The 20,558-nt window shown below is 43.3% G+C and overlaps 1 protein-coding gene across 1 annotated transcript in view; it reads right to left on the bottom strand.

Annotated features, from left to right (window-relative positions):
* Positions 1-792: 792 nt before the first annotated feature.
* Positions 793-20,558, bottom strand: part of LOC111977532 (brorin-like) — a 42,644-nt gene continuing 22,878 nt past the window's right edge. The window contains exon 4 of the mRNA XM_024006984.2: positions 793-2,219. Within this exon, the coding sequence (XP_023862752.1) occupies positions 2,077-2,219 (143 nt within the window). The 3' untranslated portion in view covers positions 793-2,076. The remainder of the gene's footprint in view (positions 2,220-20,558) is intronic.

Raw genomic sequence — 20,558 nt, 5'->3', positions numbered from 1 at the left:
TCATCAGACTGAGCTTGTTGTCATTGCAGGCAATCTCGACGCTGTGCGTTACAGGGAAGACATCTTCCTCCCTCATGTGGTACCCTTCCTGCAGGCTCATCCTGACATGACCCTCCAGCATGACAATGTCACCAGCCATACTTCTCGTTCTGTGCGTGATTTCCTGCAAGACAGGAATGTCAGTGTTCTGCCATGGCCAGCGAAGAGCCCGGATCTCAATCCCATTGAGCACGTCTGGGACCTGTTGGATCGGAGGGTGAGGGCTAGGGCCATTCTCCCCAGAAATGTCCGGGAACTTGCAGGTGCCTTGGTGGAAGGGACACATTTTTCCATTTCTGTTAGTCACACGTCTGTGGAACTTGTTCAGTTTATGTCTCAGTTGTTGAATCTTGTTATGTTCATACAGCTATTTACACATGTTAAGTTGGCTGAAAATAAACGCACTTGACAATGAGAGGACGTTTATTTTTTTGCTGAGTTTAGATGTATACATATCTGGTACTACTACAACAGATCACACTGTGAGTGAAAATGGCTCAATACAAAAATAGAGCTGAACACTAAATCCACCATTACAGATTTTGTCTCCAACCCAGGAGCTGGTTTTAGTACCCCATTATACAGTGCATTCGGAAAGTATTCAGACCCCTTTTCCACATTTACAGCCTTATTAAAAAGCCTTATTAAAAAAAAAAAAAAAAAAAAATCCCTCATCAATCTACACACAATACCCCATACTGATGAAGCAAAAACAGGTTTTAGAAATAAGGCTGTATGTAACAAAATGTGGAAAAAGGGAAGGGGTCTGAATACTTTCCAAATGCACTGTATCATGACATTGTACTGTCTTTTCATCCTTAGCCTACCTGTATGATTAAAGACAACCTTCTCTCTTTCCTAAATATTCATTCTGACTGACATATTCCCAGTCAGCAAACCTTTTACAGCTGGGAAAGAGAGCAGGAAGTGGGGATCAACGTAATTAGAGCCCAGTCTCCTCCTTATTAATTCAGTTCAAAATAACACGATTCCAGCTTATGTCCTTAGGCAGATTTTATGGAAATTCAAGATTTTCAGTTACCATTGGACCTCTATTGTAATGCAGATAGCTGTTGCATATTAATTGGCACAATTGTTTAATACTTTCATCTATGTTCTCTTGACAGTCTATGAAATATTAACCATCAGCTCTTGCATCAAGCATATAAAAACGGTCTCGTGAGCTAACAGTTGCAAAAATTAAATATCTAAATCTATATGAATCAATAGGATGTGTGCTACGACATCTAAAAACTGTATTTGGGTCAAGGAATTGATATTACCATACAAGCACCTACAGTGCACAGGTTGCTGTTTATTTTAAACATGAATACATAATAGAGAACTGCTTACAAAATGCACATAAAATCAAAACACATCAAAATGGCAAGAAAACTGAGCTAAATCATTAAACAGTCAAGTAATTTCTTACATTTCTTCAATAAGTCATTTTCAAAATTGTGTAAAGTTGTCATATTGAAACCTTACCAATTGGTTAACTTCAGGTAATGACAATGCCTGTCTGTAGGCTATGGTTTCTACCTCTATAAAACACAGACAGCTGTACAGTAAGGATTCTATACATTCCATGATGTTTATTTGACCTATAACCCCAATACATAGCAGRTTAATAAAATACAGTGCCTATAAAAAATATATTTTGGCTAGTTTATAGTTCTTCTACTATATATCTCCATAAATAATTCAGTACATAGATAAATAGATATTCTGTATGTGGATTACAAATCTTCATACAAAGCTTGATTTAATAATCCATGTGATTATAAATGCAGAAATCATACGGTCTGGAGGGTGACCCTGACGTCAGGTTTAGACTGAGTGAAGGCTGCGTTGAGTTAGCCTGGTCAAACCAGAATGAACACTGCGCTCACCATTGTTTGTGCTCAACAACGTTCACTTTGGTTTAGTCAGGCTAGCATTGAGTTGCGTACTTACTGGCAATTATCATGGTGGGAGCACCCATGGCCCCATAGCCCCTGCCCCCATGCCCACTTCCAGTGCCAGTCTCTAGTTCTGCTAGCATTCATTCTTGCTGCAGGTGGCCTGACGCTCAATCTGCCACGTGCCCTCCTCATACGTGCAGTAACAGATTGAACACTCATCAATCTTCACCTCACGTCCAGCTGGGATCACTTGTGTGTCTGCATAACAGTTTGGCCCTGGCAAAAGAGGAATTGAATAAACTGTTAAATTGGTCTCAGTCAATCTCATGATCTTGTATACAGTCAATCCAAGACCTGAAAAAAAGTTTAGTGGGATTGTGGTTGGAGTGGATGGAATGGCAAACACAGTAGGGCCATTCCACCCACTCCAACAACGATCCCACTGAGCTGTTTTTCATTTGGCTAAATGGAAGACATGCCTTAATTCGTTGCCCTTCATTGGATTGTCTCTCTGATGAAAGATATTGTTACTGATGCACAAATGACCATTAACCAAAAATATTTACTAATAGTTGTAAACAAAACCATTTCAACATCATGAGTATATCAAGCAACATACCATACAACATACTGTACAACTTTGTAAAACACAGATATCCAATGGATACTACAGGAAAAGGAGGGCCGAACAGGCCCGAATTAACATTGACGGGGCTGCAGTGGAGCAGGTTGAGAGCTTCAAGTTCCTTGGTGTCCACATCACCAACAAACTATCATGGTCCAAACACACCAAGACAGTCGTGAAGAGGGCACGACAACACCTTTTCCCCCTCAGGAGACTGAAAAGATTTGGCATGATCCCCAAATACACAAAAAGTTCTACAGCTGCACCATCGAGAGCATCCTGACCGGTTGCTTCACCGCCTGGTATGCCAACTGCTCGGCATCTGACCATAAGGCGCTAAGGAGGGTAAAGCGTACAGCCCAGTACATCACTGGGGCCAAGCTTCCTGTCATCCAGGACCTACACTACCGTTCAAAAGTTTGGGGTCATAGCCTTGTTATTGCTATTTTATTGTGTTACTTTTCATTTTATTTTTTACTTTAGTTTATTTAGTAAATATTTTCTAAACTCTATTTCTTGAACTGCATTGTTGGTTAAGGGCTTGTAAGTAAGCATTCCACACCTGTTGTATTCGGCGCATGTGACAAATAAAAACATTGATTTGATAAAGGATGCAGTTGCAATGAAATGTACAATCTCTGTTCATCAATCTTCAGTTACACGTAACCTACATTATAACCTACTTAGCTCTGGTTCCCAATGTGAAACATTAGCCATTGTCTCGAGAAACCCCATCTGTCTTTCCCGACTGGCGAAAAAGATATTCACATAAATCACCCCTTCAAGCAGCATGGACCCAAATACCCACTCCTGGAGCTGCAGCCACAGCATGGCATACAGCTGCAGGGAATGGTTTCTCCTTTAACATGGGCTTGAGCAACACTATTCTAGTATTAAGATGCCGCTGCCACTGATACATTGCAAGTCTTTCAGCTGAAGCAAAGGAATCTTCACTGGACAGAAACACTAAGGAAAAGCATGCTGGCGCATCAATCAATAAGCATCAATCAATAAGCATCAATCAATAAGCATCAATCAATAAGCATCAATCAGTAATGAACAGTTTGTTGAGAATGTAAAAATGTGAGCACTCACACATTTATAACTCTTCAAATGGAAACTGAAGAAACCCTCCCTGAATAACAACTCACCACATGTCCCTGTCTGCTGTCGCAATTGATTCATTAATAACAAGCTAAATATTGCCTCAAGGATAGTCCATAAAAATGATTGAGACACACTTCCGAATGAACAAACTGGCATGTAATCATATGTTTGACACTATAAAGAGGTAGACTGCACCCCAACACAAATCAGAAGAAATGGTATTATGCAGCCAAGACTTAAGCGACAGCCTGTCATCAATTTGTGCACAGAATGATTAGCATGACACTCATTCCTATTAATTGATGCACCCATTCTGTGCTTCGCTGTGCTTACTCATTGCTGTCACCCTTTCTTTTTCGCTTAGCACTTGAACACCCACCTTTTAGTCACAGTGGCTTCATTAACACATCTCTCTTCTCTCTGAGAGTAGATAGTGTTTTTATCCGAACACATGAAATGGGCCTCAAAAGAGCATTATCCACCATTAATAACCTCCAGCATCAGACTGTATCAGAAAACACAAATGGACAGTCCAAAATGTGCTTGTGTAATATGCAGGTACTGAAAACTTGTCCCAAAATGTCACTAAGCAGGTGGACTGAGTGTGAAAGGAACAGCCATTACCATTACCAGATGAGAGAAATCAGGGACACCTTAATGCTCCACTTTTCTGGCTCTGAGAGCTGAGGTAAAGGAAATAGCAGAATAGACAAAAATCACTTCCCCGTAATGCAGTTCCTTAGTACATATGCATTATGAATGCAGCAAAATGCCTTGGCTTTGTGAAAATGGTAAGTGAAAGTGTTAGAAGAGGGAGAAGCCTTTGGAGCAGTGATTTTTCTATGGTATGAATCATTTACTTCCCAACATGTTGCAATAGAATGAGTGTGTAGTCTTGAATATGTGCTGTCACATGTTAAATGTCATCTTTTTATTCTAGTCGAGTAAAAGGCATAAGCTGACGCACACCCCATTTTTCTTGTTTTGTAGAGGTGCTGAATAACAGAGAGTAAACTATGAGAATAATTAGAGTGTGTGACTTTGTTTCTTTCTTTTTATCTTTTTATTCCGGAACAATGCTGTAAGACAGCAGAAGGTTTTATCTTGTGAAGCGACAGGGTATATTAGCTTTTAGTGTTTATCTAGAAGTAGAGAATTTTCCATTCTTGTTTATCTCAAGCTGTCACTAGCTAGGTTTCCATCCAATTGGCTACAGATTTGAATGTGAATATTCTAAAATCCGTATGAAAACAGTGGTGGAAAAAGTACTCAATTGTCATACTTGAGTAAAAGTAAAGATACCTTAATAGAAAATGACTCAAGTAAGTCATTTACTTGAGAATTTTCACACAGTAAAATTCTACTTGAGTAAAAGTCAAAGTATTTGGTTTAAAATATACTTAAGTATCAAAAGTAAATGTAATTGCTAAAATATACTTAAGTATCAAAAGTAAAATTATAAATAATTTCAAATTCCTTACATTAAGCAAACCAGACGGCACCACTTTTTTGTTTTTTAAAATTATTTACAGATAGCCAGGGGGACACTCCGACATTCAAACATAATTTACAAATGAAGCATGTGTGTTTAGTGAGTCCGCCAGATCGGATGCAGTAGGGATGACCAGGGATGTTGTTACGGCAGATTTCCTCCTCTTCGTCAGAAGCTGGACAGGCTGCTCCTGTCTGGACAGGCTGCTCCTGTCTGGCGGACGGCACTGACTGCTCCTGTCTGGCGGACGGCACTGACTGCTCCTGTCTGGCGGACGGCACTGACTGCTCCTCTCTGGCGGACGGCTCTGGCTGCTCATGTCTGGCGGACGGCTCTGGCTGCTCCTGTCTGGCGGACGGCTCTGGCTGCTCCTGTTGCGGACGGCTCTGGGCTGCTCAACACAGACGGACAGCTCTGACGGCTCGGACAGACGGCAGCTCTGACGGCTCGGGACAGACGGGCAGCTCAGACAGCGCTGGGCAGGCAGGCAGCTCAGACAGCGCTGGGCAGGCAGGCAGCTCAGACAGCGCTGGGCAGGCAGGCAGTTCAGACAGCGCTGGGCAGGCAGGCAGTTCAGACAGCGCTGGGCAGGCAGGCAGTTCAGACTCTGGCTGCGCTGGAGAGGAGGAAGGCTCTGACAGCGCTGGACAGGTGGGAGCAACTGGAGAGAGAAAACGGAGAGACAACCTGGTGCGGGGGGCTGCCACCGGAGGACTGGTACGTGGAGGTGGCACCGGAATTACKGGAACGTGAAGGAGGACACGCGCTCTTGAGCACCGAGCCTGCCCAACCTTACCAGGTTGAATGGTCCCCGTAGCCCTGCCAGTGCGGCGAGGTGGAATAGCCTGCACTGGGCTATGCTGGCGAACCGGGGACACCATTTGTAAGGKTGGTGCCATGTACGCCYGCCCGAGGAGACGCACTGGAGACCAGATSRMTTGGGCCGGCTTRATGACACCCGGCTCGATGCKCAACCTAGCCCTACCAGTGCGGCGAGGTGGAATAGCCCGCACTGGGCTAAGCACGCGTACTGGGGACACCGTGCGCTCCACCGCATAACACGGTGTCTGACCAGTACGACGCCCTCTCACTCCACGGTAAGCACGGGGAGTTGGCTAAGGTCTCCTACCCGGCTTTGCCACACTCCGCGTGTGCCCACCCCAAGAAATTTTMGGGTCTGACTCTCGGGCTCCCAACCGCGTCGCCGCGCTGCCTCCTCATACCAGCGCCTCTCTGCCTTCGCTGCCTCCAACTCTGCCTTGGGACGGCGATATTCCCCTGGCTGAGCCCAGGGTCCTTTGCCGTCCAGGATCTCTTCCCAAGTCCAGGAGTCCTGGGTTTTTGGCCGCTGCTGCTGCTGCTGTTGCTGCCCTTTTCCACTCCGCTTGGTCCTTTGGTGGTGGGTGTTTCTGTTACGGCAGATTTCCTCCTCTTCGTCAGAAGAGTGGAAAGTGTCCATGTTTTATTAACAATTAAACTGAACACTAAACGAAACAAAATAGCAAAAGAGAATCTAACCGACAAACAGTCCCGTGTGGCACAACTACATACACGGAAGACAAACACCCACAAACACACACGTGAACCCCGGCTGCCTAAGTATGATTCTCAATCAGGGACAACGATTGACAGCTGCCTCTGATTGAGAATCATACCAGGCCGAACGCACAAAACCCCAACATAGAAAACAACACATAGACAACCCACCCAACTCACGCCCTGACCATACTAAATAAATACAAAACAAGAGAAAACAGGTCAGGAACGTGACAGATGTTCTGTTGATAAGTGTGTGAATTGGACAATTATCTTGTCCTACTAAGCATTCAAAATGTAACAAGTACTTTTGGGTGTCAAGGAAAATGTATGGAGTAAAATGTACAATATTTTCTTAAGGAATGTAGTGAAGTGAAAGTAAAATTAGTCAAAAACATAAATAATAAAATAAAGTAGATGCCAAAAAAAACATTTAAGTAGTACTTTAAAGTATTTTTACTGAGGTACTTTACACCAGTGCATAAAAACAATATGCCTATTTTCCCACCCGATATGTGTTTCCATCAAATTAACTGTGTGTAATGAAAGAGTGCACATACCAAAAAATTATTGATTAAATTCCTATGTACCAAAAAAAAAAAGTTAAATGGGTTTTGAACTTTACTAGTGGTTTTGTCATGAAACACAAAACCATGAATGCTGAGCGATTACTAGTGCTAAGCAATTAGTGTCGTTTTGGTTTCTGATCTATTATTTTAAAAATGATCACGGTTTTCAGTTTTTAAATGAAATGCACTGTATTTTGTGGGTTGAATGTTGTAACCAGACAGAATAAAGCAATTCATAAAAGTCTCATGATGGTAGAGACTTCCCATTACTGCTTTTCACTTAACCATCATTTGTTCACATTACTTTTCTTTAATAAAATATTTCAAATGTTGCATATGCTGTCTGACAAAAATCACTATTTTAGTAGTTCTTCAAATTAAATAAGGCATACCTTTACGAATGCTGAATACCAACTATCAATCACTTAGGTCATGCATTTTCAGGTAGATACCTCGTGAAGCAACTGTTCTCTATCCTTCTTGATAGTGCATTCCTCTGTCACTTCTCTCTGTGTCTGCCCGACTAACCAGCAGGCATAAAATAAACAACACAGACCGAACAAGTACGCACGGAATGATTATGTACATGTACTTTACTCACATAAAAAGGTTGGATGGAAATCTGGTTACTAGCTAGGTTGCCATCCATGTGGCGACAGATTTACATGCGAATATTCAAAAATCTGCATAAAAACACTATGCACATTTTCTCACCAGAGGGGTGTTTCCATCAAACTGACTTGTTGGGGATAAAAGGRWGTGGAAATAAAAATGACTCTACTGATGGTTTTGTCTGTAAAAATGTTGCATTATAAAGCGATTGTGCTCATTCTGGTCTTGGCAAGTGTACTCTAGCTAAATCAAAAGTGCTTGAAATGAACATTAAAATATTTCCAGCGTAATAGGTCTTGCAAGTGAACTGATTTGTGAACACTGTAGACTTGCCCTAATAAAGTCTGTTTACACAGATAAAAAGTATTTTTTTTTTTTTGATATATTTGGACAAAATTAAAAAAGAAGGACCTTATATTAAAACCTCATCATAGTGAGAATATTAATAGTGAGATGTGCAATGCCATTTTGTTTCAACATTTTATTTATTTAGTGCTGAGAGAGATGGCTGCCGTTTTACAGGCTCCTAACACATACAAATAAAATAAGATTGTATTTGTCACATGCGCCGAATACAACYGGTATTACAGCGAAATGCTTACTTACAAGCCCTTAACCAACAATGCAGTTTTAAGAAAAATACCTAAAAAAAAAGCATTAACAGTAACAAATAATTAAAGAGGAGAAGTAAAATAACAATAGCGAGGCTATATAGAGGGGGTACAGGTATAGAGTCAATATGCGGGGGCACAGGTTAGTCGAGGAAATTGAGGTAATATGTACATGTAGGTAGAGTTATTAAAGTGACTATGCATAGACAATAACAGAGAGTAGCAGCAGCGTAAAAGAAAGGGGGGGCAATGCAAATAGTCTGGGTAGCCATTTGATTAGATGGTCAGGAGTCTTATGGCTTGGTGGGTAGAAACTGTTCAGAAGCCTCTTGGACCTAGACTTGGCGCTCCGGTACCGCTTGCCGTGCGGTAGCAGAGAGAACAGTCTATGACTAGGGTGGCTGGAGTTTTTGACAATTTTTAGGGCCTTCCTCTGACATTCCTCTGGTTCAGAGGTCCTGGATGGCAGGAAGCTTGGCCCCAGTGGTGTACTGGGCCGTACGTACTTCCCTCTGTAGTGCCTTGCGGTTGGAGGCTGAGCAGTTGCCATACCAAGCAGTGATGCAACCAGTCAGGATGTTATCGATGGTGCAGCTGTAGAACTTTTTGAGGATCTGAGGACCCATGCCAAGTCTTTTCAGTCTCCTGAGGGGGAATAGGTTTTGTCGTGCCCTCTTCACGACATGTCTTGGTGTGCTTGGACCATGTTAATTTGTTGGTGATGTGGACACCAAGGAACTTGAAGCTCTCAAACTGCTCTCAACCCCGTTTTTAATTGTTATTTATTTTACCTTTACTTAACTAGGCAAGTCAGTTAAGAAAAAAATCTTATTTTCAATGACGGCCTAGGAACAGTGGGTTAGCTGTCTTGTTCAGGGGCAGTATGACAGATTTTTACCTTGTCAGCTCTGGGATTCAATATTGCAACCTTTCGGTTACTAGTCCAACGCTCTAACCACTAGGCTACCTGCCGAATGGGGGCATGCTTGGTCCTCCTTTTCCTGTAGTCCACAATCAGCTCCTTTGTCTTGATCACATTGAGGATGAGGTTGTTGTCCTGGCACCACAAGGCCAGGTCTCTGACCTCCTATCCTTTAGGCTGTCTTGTCGTTGTCGGTGATCAGGCCTACCACTGTTGTGTCATCGGCAAACTTAATGATGGTGTTGGAGTCGTGCCTGGTCATGCAGTCATGAGTGAACAGGGAGAACAGGTGGGGACTGAGCATGCACCCCCGAGGGGCCCTTGTGCTGAGGATCAGCGTGGCGGATGTGTTGTTTCCTACCCTTACCACCTGGGGGCAGCCCGTCGGGAGGTCCAGGATCCAGTTGCAGAGGGAGGTGTTAAGTCCCAGAGTCCTTAGCTTTGTGATGAGCTTTGAGGGCACTATGGTGTTGAATACTGAGCTGTAGTCAAGTAACCTCTCTGGGATATTCGGGACACTAGCGTCCCACCTCAACAACAGGCAGTGAAATTGCAGGGCGCCAAATTCAAAACAACAGAAATCCCCAGTCCGGAGCCTCCAGCGACGGTCCCCAGTCCGGAGCCTCCAGCGACGGTCTCCAGTCCGGAGCCTCCAGCGACGGTCCCCAGTCCGGAGCCTCCAGCGACGGTCCCCAGTCCGGAGACTGCAGCGACGGTCCCCAGTCCGGAGCCTGCAGCGACGGTCCCCAGTCCGGAGCCTGCCACGACGGTCCCCAGTACGGAGCCTGCAGCGACCGTCCCTAGTCTGGTGCCTCCAGCGACGGTTCCCAGTCCGGAGCCTCCGGCAATGATCGGTGGTCRGGTTCCTCCGGCGATGATCTGCGGCCCGGTTCCTCCAGTGAAGGTCCATGCACCAGGGCCGTCACCAAAGCGGAGGGATCTGCGGGCGGAGGGGTGTCTACGTCCCGCACCGGAGCCGCCGCCGTGAAGGGATGCCCACCCGGACCCTCCCCTTTAGAGTCAGGTTTTGCGTCTGGAGTCCGCACCTTTGGGGTGGGTACTGTAACGCCCTGCCCATAGAGAGGCTTTTATTCTCTATTTTGGTTAGGCCAGGGTGTGACTAGGGTGGGCATTCTAGTTTATTTATTTCTATGTTTGTGTGGTTCCCAATCAGATGCAGCTGTCTATCGTTGTCTCTGATTGGAGATCATATATAAGTTGTCCTTTTCCGTTGGGTTTTGTGGGTAGTTATTTTCTGTTTAGTGTCTGCAACTGACAAAACTGTTCCGTTTTTTCACTTTGTTATTTTGTTAGAGTGTTTTTTAGTGATAAAGAATCATGAACACTTACCACGCTGCGTTTTGGTCCATGCCTTCCGACGAGAGACGTTACATCTACTGCCATTGCTAACTATGTAAAAATAGCCTACATAAAGCCAACAAATAAAAACATTGCAACCTGCAGGTAGAAAATATCCGGATAAAAAAAAATAATCCTATAAATCACATTGGCTAGATATGGCCTGTCATGTATCAACTATTAACTAGGGTCTGGTCCAAAGCTTGCACTAGCGAACTTACAACATTGTATAAAATATTCTGGGCCCGCAGTTGCCCGCGCCAGTGAGCTCGGGACAGACACAGCTTTAGGCTATTTGCGCAAGGGATAAGAAGCAGTGCTTGACTTGGGCAGGAGCTCACCGGAGCTGAGTAGCGGCACCTCAAATGTTCTACTGCTTGAGCTCCTGTTCCTCTCATAGAATATTTGCTCAAAAGTATTATGAAGCTCCTCCACCTAAATATAAAACAGTACCAGCACCCAAAATGAGTACCGGAACCTATTTCAGTCCAAGTCATGCACTGATAATAAGCCTATTTTATGACGTTTCCACTAGCTCAGAACATGACATTTTTTCCTTTCACGCTGAGTGGATATCGAAAGGGAGAGAGCTGGAAAGATTTTTCAAATACATTGAGGAACTATTGTAAATCTCAATGGATGTAAAAACAGACTTCGTTGTTTGCTGTTTGATGTGAAGAAAACATTACTTTGAGAAGCTCCACAGGTCATTAGTGGTGGTGCGTTAAGCCAATCAGAAATACTATCAGATCCCCAAATGGGCACATTTATATGCCTACATTTGCGCGCAGGCCAGGTAGCCCAAAGGCCTATTTTTATGCGTGTGTGTCCTTACTCAACATTGACAGGAGTGCTCCAAACAAAAGACAATGACTAAATTGACAGAACTGGCAATGTGGTACAGAGCTCGATTTGGCCTCTGCATGCCTCGAGGCTCCGCAATTGCGTAACACCCTCCACATGATCCTCTGACCACATTTTCGAATCAAGCATAAATTGACTTTAAGTCTAGGCCTCCGCAATGGATTAGTTCACGGAGATGGGCGCAAATATATATATTTGTTACTGCTCGACTAAAACAATCTCGGTCGACCAACAGCCCAACGACCAAACAATCGACTAATTGTATTTTAGCTGTTATATGAAAGAAAATATAACATGATGATTGTATCTTCACGACAGATTACACTGGTTAAATGAACAGGTAAAAACCTGGTGGAACCTGTTTTAATTTCACAAAGGTGCCATGCCACAGATGTTCTTTGATATTCATGAACAACTGCCTGGGGTGGATGTTAGCAATACCACTCACTTTCATCTCTCTCCCTGGCTCTTCCTCAAGTGTCTCTTTGCATACAGTGTGAACAACACATCTGAGACATGGTGCTCTAGCTGCTGATCATAACTGATTTTGCATGCCTGAAAATGACCCAAATGACTGTGTCAATCTTCCCAACCCTTAGGTTTTTTACAATGGTAATACAATGCATACTATCAAATTAATTATTGTCATGTAATGTGTGTGAAAATTAGATAAAAGAATGACAGCATGAACGATGACAAGTATTCTATGACCAACTTCTATTTCTCAGACTTTCTTCTAAAAACAATTCCTAATTGTACATGTCAGTAAGGAAAGGGTAATAAACAAGTATTTCCACTGCACAATCTTTTTTTGTGAGGCTCCCACCCTGTCTGCAGCATGATAGCCATTAGCAATGAGAGATGCTTTGATGTCATACTTCAGATGCACGGCGCTCTCGGGGGGTTGCAACAGCTGTTTCCGCCTTAAACAACATCTGGAGTATGAGCCTGACACCTACAGTACAGTCAAAACTTGAGACTACCCGAGTCAAACTTATTGGAGAATGGGTGAGTTGTTGAATATTGGTAGATGTATAATCAACATTGAAGTGGATAAGGACATAAAGATCACATATGGCTCTACTAAGGCGGTGCAAGTGCCAAACGCACATTAGTTGGCAATTTCAGCATGTAAAAACTGCCGTTCTGGCATTTTCCACCCCTTGCGCCAGGTTCAGCAAATTACTTGTCTAATAACAGCTCGGGTGGCAGAGGTGGCAATATTTGAGGTGTGTGTTTAAAATTAAGTGCATATTGGGATTTTAAAGACCAACGAAAAGCAGGTCATAGCGGAAAGGCAGTTGGTAATGCCATGGATTTTGTGAGCTTAAGCGCAACCTATCCGGCCGCGATGCACAGTGCACACTGCTCTGGAATTGTTAGGTTAGATTACTTGTRGGTTATTGCTGCATTGTCGGAACTAGAAGCACAAGCATTTCGCTACACTCGCATAAACATCTGCTAACCATGTGTATGTGACAAATAATATTTGATTTGATTTATGCTCTTGGAACAAGAGAGGAGATCTGTTTTTGTGCCAGTAACCCTTGCATTAATAAACATAAAAAAACGAATGTTTTTCTCCATAAAGTTTCATTTGATTTAAAACAAGCATAACCTCCCCTCAATGAAGCCACGTTTTTTTTGTTCTGCCGTAATGCGTTCGCCAATTAGGCAAGCCTATCAATAAAGGGTTTGGCTCGTGTGACTGGTTTGAAATCAATCTAAACAACCAAAACTTTATTAAAAGATCAAGTTTGGGAGCAGCAAAACAGTGAGTGGACATCCCCACATTTTAGCCAGCTCCCATTTTGGACATGCGTAAAACCCCCTTCATGTTAGCTATACAGTGCATTCGAAAAGTATTCAGACCCCTTGACTTTTTCCACATCTTATTACATTACAGCCTTATACAGCCTCATTACAACCTTAGGGGGGGCAGGTAGCCTCTAACCTAGTGGTTAGAGTGTTGGACTAGTAACCGAAAGGTTGCAAGATCGAATCCCCGAGCTGACAAGGTAAAAATCTGTCGTTCTGCCCCTGAACAAAGCAGTTAACCCACTGTTACTAGGCCGTCATTGAAAATAAGAATTTGTTCTTCACTGACTTGCCTAGTTAGATAAAGGTAAAAAAATATATATTATGGATACATMAGTTTTTTCCCCCTCAATCTAAACACAATACCCCCATAATAACAAAGCGATAAGGGATGGTGCGAGGCTGCTTTGCTGGTGACACGGTCAGTGATTCATTTAGAATTCAAGGCACACTTAACCAGCATGACTACTACAGCATTCTGCAGCAATACACACTCGCATCTGGTTTGCGCTTAGTGGGACTATCAATGGTTTTTCAACAGGACACTGACCCAAAACACAACTCCAGACTTTGTAAAGACTATTTGACCAAGAAGGAGAGTGATGGAGTGCTGCATCAGATGACCTGGCCTCCACAATCACACGACCTCAACCCAATTGAGTTGGTTTGGGATGAGTTGGACCGCAGAGTGAAGGAAAAGCAGCCAACAAGTGCTCAGCATATGTGGGAACTCCTTCAAGACTGATGGAAAAGTGTTGCATATGAAGCTGGCTGAGAGAATGCCAAGAATGTGCAAAGCTGTTATCAAGGCAAAGTGTGGCTAATTTGAAGAATCTAAAATATATTTTGATTTGTTAAACACTTTTTTGGTTACTACATGATTCCATTTGTGTTATTTCATAGTTTTGATGTATTCACTATTACTCTACAATGTAGAAAAATGTAAAAATAAAGAAAAACCCTGGAATGAGTAGATGTGTCCAAACTTTTGACTGGTACTGTAGGTATTCAGACCCATTAATCAGTACTTTGTTGAAGCACCTTTGGTAGCGATTACAGCCTTGAGTCTTCTTGGGTAAGATGCTACAAGCTTAGCACACCTGTTTTGGGGGAGTTTCTCTGCTCTGAAGCAGGTTTTTATCAAGGATCTCTGTACTTTACTCCGTTCATCTTTTCCTCGATCCTGACTAGTCTCCTAGTCCCTGCAGCTGAAAAACATCCCAAAAACATGATGCTGCCACCACCATGCTTCACCGTAGGGATGGCGCCAGGTTTGTTCCAGACTTGACGCTTAGCATTCAGGCCAAAGTGTTCAATGTTGGTTTCATCAGACAAGATTATCTTTTTTTCTCATGGTCTGAGAGTGCTTTAGGTGCCTTTTGGCAAACTCCAAATGGYCTGTCATGTGCCCTTTACTAAGGAGTGGCTTACTTCTGGCCACTCTACCATAAAGGCCTGATTGGTGGAGTGCTGCAGAGATGGTTGTCCTTCTGGAAGGTTCTCCCATCTCTATAGAGGAACTCTGGAGCTCTGTCAGAGTGACCATTGGGTTGTTGGTCACCTCCCTGACCAAGGCCCTTCTCTCCCGATTGCTGTTTGGCAGGGCGGCCAGCTGTAGGAAGAGTCTTGGTGGATCCAAACTTCTTCCATTTAAGAATGATGGCCACTGTGTTCTTGGGGCTCTTCAATGCTGACGACATGTTTTGGTACTCTTCCCTAGATCTGTGCCTCGACACAATGGGGTATTGTGTGTAGATTGATGAGGGAAAAAAATACATTTAATCAATTTTAGAATAAGGCTGTAATGTAACAAAATGTGGAAAATGTCCTGTATGTGTCCATATGACCATGAAACGGAGAGATGAGATGATGCTGGTGACCCTCGTATTTATAAGTTATTTTTCTGTAACAATTGCTTGTTTTCCGTTTCATATGATTAAAAACCAAGCCCTCCGTAGGCTACATTTACCCTTGGCCTAGGCTACTATAATGAAGGCTGGTTCAAAAGCAATGTGTCATGTCTTTTTTATCCTGGCAATTTTATGATATCATGCTTCTGACCCCAATTAATTTATTCCATGCTCAAAAGAATACAAAAAGTGAAAGTGCTTTAAAAAAAWATATATTTATTTTAAATAAACAGAGCATACGTTTCGACCATATGCCTTCATCAGTCCTGTACAAACAAATTAAGAAGACACGTACTTAAATCACCTGCTGTGCGTAACYAGTGCAACAGGTGTAAGCAGATAGTTAATTAGAGACGGGCGAATAGGGAGTCAATGCATATTAATATATGAAATAATATATAAAAAGGAATTTCAAAAAATAGACAATTCATATGTCACATATAATTGGGAAGAGATAACAGTCTGGGCTACATAGCAATACCAGAAGCAATAGATATGGACGGACTGCTAGTGTGTAGACGACACTAGAAGAAACATAAATTGTCATTAAGCCCTTGAGTTTTTAAGGAGAAGATCCATAGGTTACCAGTGGCCAGACGTTTTCATGAGGCTAATCATGTTGTGATTGATCTTACATTCTGTGCCATTGACCGCATTCTCAAGCTGCAGATGGCGCAATACGGATGAGCGCCTTCTCCAGGGCGAAGCCCTATGGATCTTCTCCTTAAAAACTCTACACCCATAAGGGCTTAATGAGGAATTGGATCTTGCATGTTTCTTGTAGTGTTGTCTACACACACTAGCAGTCCTCCCCGCCCCCCACCCCCCCAACTGTATTTAGACATAGCCTATTTAAAACAAGCTGTTTTGATTAGAATTTCATTAGAGTTATTCACTCTCTATTTAGGCCTTATAAACAATGCATTTCATCTTGCTTATTGACAACATTTTTGCATGTCCATAGCTCAGCCATAATGCATTTACGGTAGGGCCTAGCCACTATATCAGTGTGGGTGCTATGTTTAACAACTACTGCCAGCGCTAAGATGTTCCCTTGTGTTAGGTTTGTTAAAATAGAGCCCATACTGTAAGTAACAAAGTAGCCTACTGTAGGAAAATATGAAAAGTTGTGTTGTCTACCTACACGTTCACATACAAGGAAACCTAATGGAAGAAATGTGAATGAGGTAGCAAGGGACCATCAAGGGAAGCAAATGAGCTTAACCAAACATGTGTTCATGTATTTCAATCTCTTTGATGGGGGGTGGGCGGGGGGGGGGGATCAAAAACATGAGAACCTAAACAGCTCAGTGTCTATGATACACTGGGACATTGAGATCAGAATGAAGATGCTGCCTACTGGCCCAGTAACACAACTTCCTGCATCAACACTGGCTACGCCACAGTTATCTTTGCTTCCTGGCAAAGTGTGCACTTGTTCACTTAGCCTCACTGATTTMAATTATTTTAGATTTGTGTAACGTAGTGAATGGGTGTGACTGGGGTCGCCAAAAATGTTCATGCATAGTCCTTTAAAGCAGCTGGAGGTGTGACATTAACAGAGACAAATGAGAAAAAGGTTAACTTCTCAGCTTGACTCAGATACAAGTGGCCTTTACTATAGGTGACATCCTCTTACGGTTTCATTGTTACATGGCAGTACTTCCCAATGAAGCCATGACAACATTTGCGTTAAATGTAGAGTCAAGTACCACTTGACAATTTTACAGTGCCACTCTGAAACGGGGAAAATGGTAATGTAGTAATCTTATGGTAATAGAGGGCCTGACACGGGCCTTGATTCGTCTTAAAAGCAAGAAACCACAAAGCTCGTATTGCCTGAATGAGCACATGAATTTGTTACGATCTTTGAATATACATGGACACTACGTTCAGTATGTCATATTTCTGCTAGTCCTTGTGCCTCTTAACTCTGAAAATCCTGACTTTGGGGCAAACATTGATTACCGTCTAAATCTCTGCACCAGGGAAATTGCAGTAACTATAGTACCCCCAGAACATCCATAGAGAGACAGTACTACTGCTGAAGAGAACAAATGCACATGTATGCAAAAATATCTATTGCAAAAATTGCAATTTAAAACAATACAGTACTTAATAATATATTAAAATATTAAAATATTGTATTTCTCAAATGTAGTTGACAAAGGTTCATAGTGACCTTTTAACTTCACAAGAAATGCCACACCAACACTGGTTATTTGATGTGTATCAATAAATACACCCCCCAAAAATATTTGTTGGTACCACTTTTCATTGAATGTTTGCTGCAATAAGGTAAATGATATCAAATCAAATCAAATGTATTTGTCACATACACATGGTTAGCAGATGTTAATGCGAGTTTAGCAAAATGCTTGTGCTTCTAGTTCCGACAATGCAGTAATAACCAACAAGTAATCTAACCTAACAATTCCACAACAACTACCTTATACACACAAGTGTAAAGGAATGAAGAATATGTACATAAAAATATATGAACGAGTGATGGTACAGAACGGTATAGGCAAGATGCAGTAGATGGTATCAAGTACAGTATATACATATGAGATGAGTAATGTAGGGTATGTAAACATATAAAAGTGGCATTGTTTAAAGTGGCTAGTGATACATGTATTACATCAAGATGGCAAGATGCAGTAGATGGTATAGAGTACAGTATATACATATGAGATGAGTAATATAGGATATGTAAACATTATATGAAGTGGCATTGTTTAAAGTGGCTAGTGATACATTTTTTACATACATTTTTACATTATTAAAGTGGCTGGAGTTGAGTCAGTATGTTGGCAGCAGCCACTCAATGTTAGTGGTGGCTGTTTAACAGTCTGATGGCCTTGAGATAGAAGCTGTTTTTCAGTCTCTCGGTCCCTGCTTTGATGCACCTGTACTGACCTCGCCTTCTGGATGATAGCGGGGTGAATAGGCAGTGGCTCGGGTGGTTGTTGTCCTTGATGATCTGTATGGCCTTCCTGTGACATCGGGTGGTGTAGGTGTCCTGGAGGGCAGATAGTTTTCCCCCGGTGATGCATTGTGCAGACCTCACTACCCTCTGGAGAGCCTTACGGTTGTGGGCGGAGCAGTTGTCGTACCAGGTGGTGATACAGCCCGACAGGATGCTCTCGATTGTGCATCTGTAAAAGTTTGTGAGTGCTTTTGGTGACAAGCCGAATGTCTTCAGCCTCCTGAGGTTGAAGAGGTGCTGCTGCGTCTTCTTCACCACGCTGTCTGTGTAGGTAGACCAATTCAGTTTGTCCGTGATGTGTACGCCGAGGAACTTAAAACTTACTACCCTCTCCACTACTGTCCCGTCGATGTGGATAGGGGGGTGCTCCCTCTGCTGTTTCCTGAAGTTCACGATCATCTCCTTTGTTTTGTTGATGTTGAGTGTGAGGTTATTTTCCTGACACCGCACTCCGAGGGCCCTCACCTCCTCCCTGTAGGCCGTCTCGTCGTTGTTGGTAATCAAGCCTACCACTGTAGTGTCGTCTGCAAACGTGATGATTGAGTTGGAGGCGTGCATGGCCACGCAGTTGTGGGTGAACAGGGAGTACAGGAGAGGGCTCAGAACGCACCCTTGTGAGGCCCCAGTGTTGAGGATCAGCGGGGTGGAGATGTTGTTACCTTCCCTCACCACCTGGGGGCGGCCCGTCAGGAAGTCCAGTACCCAGTTGCACAGGGCGGGGTCGAGACACAGGGTCTCGAGCTTGATGACGAGTTTGGAGGGTACTATGGTGTTAAATGCTGAGCTGTAGACGATGAACAGCATTCTCACATAGGTATTCCTCTTGTCCAGATGGGATAGGGCAGTGTGCAGTGTGGTTGCAATTGTGTCGTCTGTGGACCTATTGGGGCGGTAAGCAAATTGGAGTGGGTCTAGGGTGTCAGGTAGGGTGGAGGTGATATGGTCCTTGACTAGTTCTCTCAAAGCACTTCATGATGACGGAAGTGAGTGCTACGGGGCGGTAGTCGTTTAGCTCAGTTACCTTAGCTTTCTTGGGAACAGGAACAATGGTGGTCCTCTTGAAGCATGTGGGAACAGCAGACTGGGTAAGGATTGATTGAATTGTCTGTAACACACCAGCCAGCTGGTCTGCACATGTCTGAGGACGCGGCTGGGGATGCCGTCTGGGCCTGCAGCCTTACGAGGGTTAACACGTTTAAATGCTTTACTCACGTCGGCTGCAGTGAAGGAGAGTCCGCAGGTTTTGGTAGCAGGCCGTGTCAGTGGCACTGTATTGTCCTCAAAGCGAGCAAAGAAGTTGTTTAGTCTGTCTGGGAGCAAGACATCCTGGTCCACGATGGGGCTGGTTTTCTTTTTGTTATCCGTGATTGACTGTAGACCCTGCCACATACCTCTCGTGTCTGAGCCGTTGAATTGCGACTCTACATTGTCTCTATACTGACGCTTAGCTTGTTTGATTGCCTTGCGGAGGGAATAGCTACACTGTTTGTATTCGGTCATGTTTCCGGTCACCTTGCCCTGATTAAAAGCAGTGGTTCGTGCTTTCAGTTTCGCGCGAATGCGATACAGCGCATTCGGAAAGTATTCAGACCCCTTGACTTTTCCCACATTGTTACATTGCAGCCTTATTCTAAAATTCTACAAACAAAACTCTATAATAACAATGCAAAAGCATTTTATTTTATTCCAAATGTATCATATAAAATAAATGGAAATATCATATTTACATAAGTAGTCAGACCCTTTACTCAGTACTTTGTTGAAGCACTTTGGCAGCGATTACAGCCTCGATTCTTCTTGGGTAAGATGCTACAAGCTTGGCACACCTGTATTTGGGGAGTTTCTCCCATTCTTCTCTGCTGATCCTCTCAAGCAGATCCTCTCAAGCTCTATCAGGTTGGATGTGGAGCGTTGCTGCACAGCTATTTTCAAATCTCTCCAGAGATGTTCGATTGGGTTCAAGTCCAGGCTCTGGCTGGGCCACTCAAGGACATTCAGAGACTATCCTTGCTACTTTTCTGTGGCTTGGCTGTGTGCTTAGGGTCATTGTCCTGTTGGAAGGTGAACCTTCACCCCAGTCTGAGGTCCTGACCGCTCTGGAGCAGGTTTTCATCAAGGATCTCTGTATTTTGCTCCATTCATCTTTGCCTCGATCCTGACTAGTCTCCCAGTCCCTGCCGCTGAAAAACATCCCCACAGCA

The sequence above is a fragment of the Salvelinus sp. IW2-2015 genome, linkage group LG18 (assembly GCF_002910315.2).
Source record: "Salvelinus sp. IW2-2015 linkage group LG18, ASM291031v2, whole genome shotgun sequence".
NCBI classification, from domain to species: Eukaryota; Metazoa; Chordata; class Actinopteri; order Salmoniformes; family Salmonidae; genus Salvelinus; species Salvelinus sp. IW2-2015.
The sequence above is the reverse complement of the archived record's forward strand: the minus strand, read 5'-3'. Positions and strand labels throughout refer to the sequence as shown.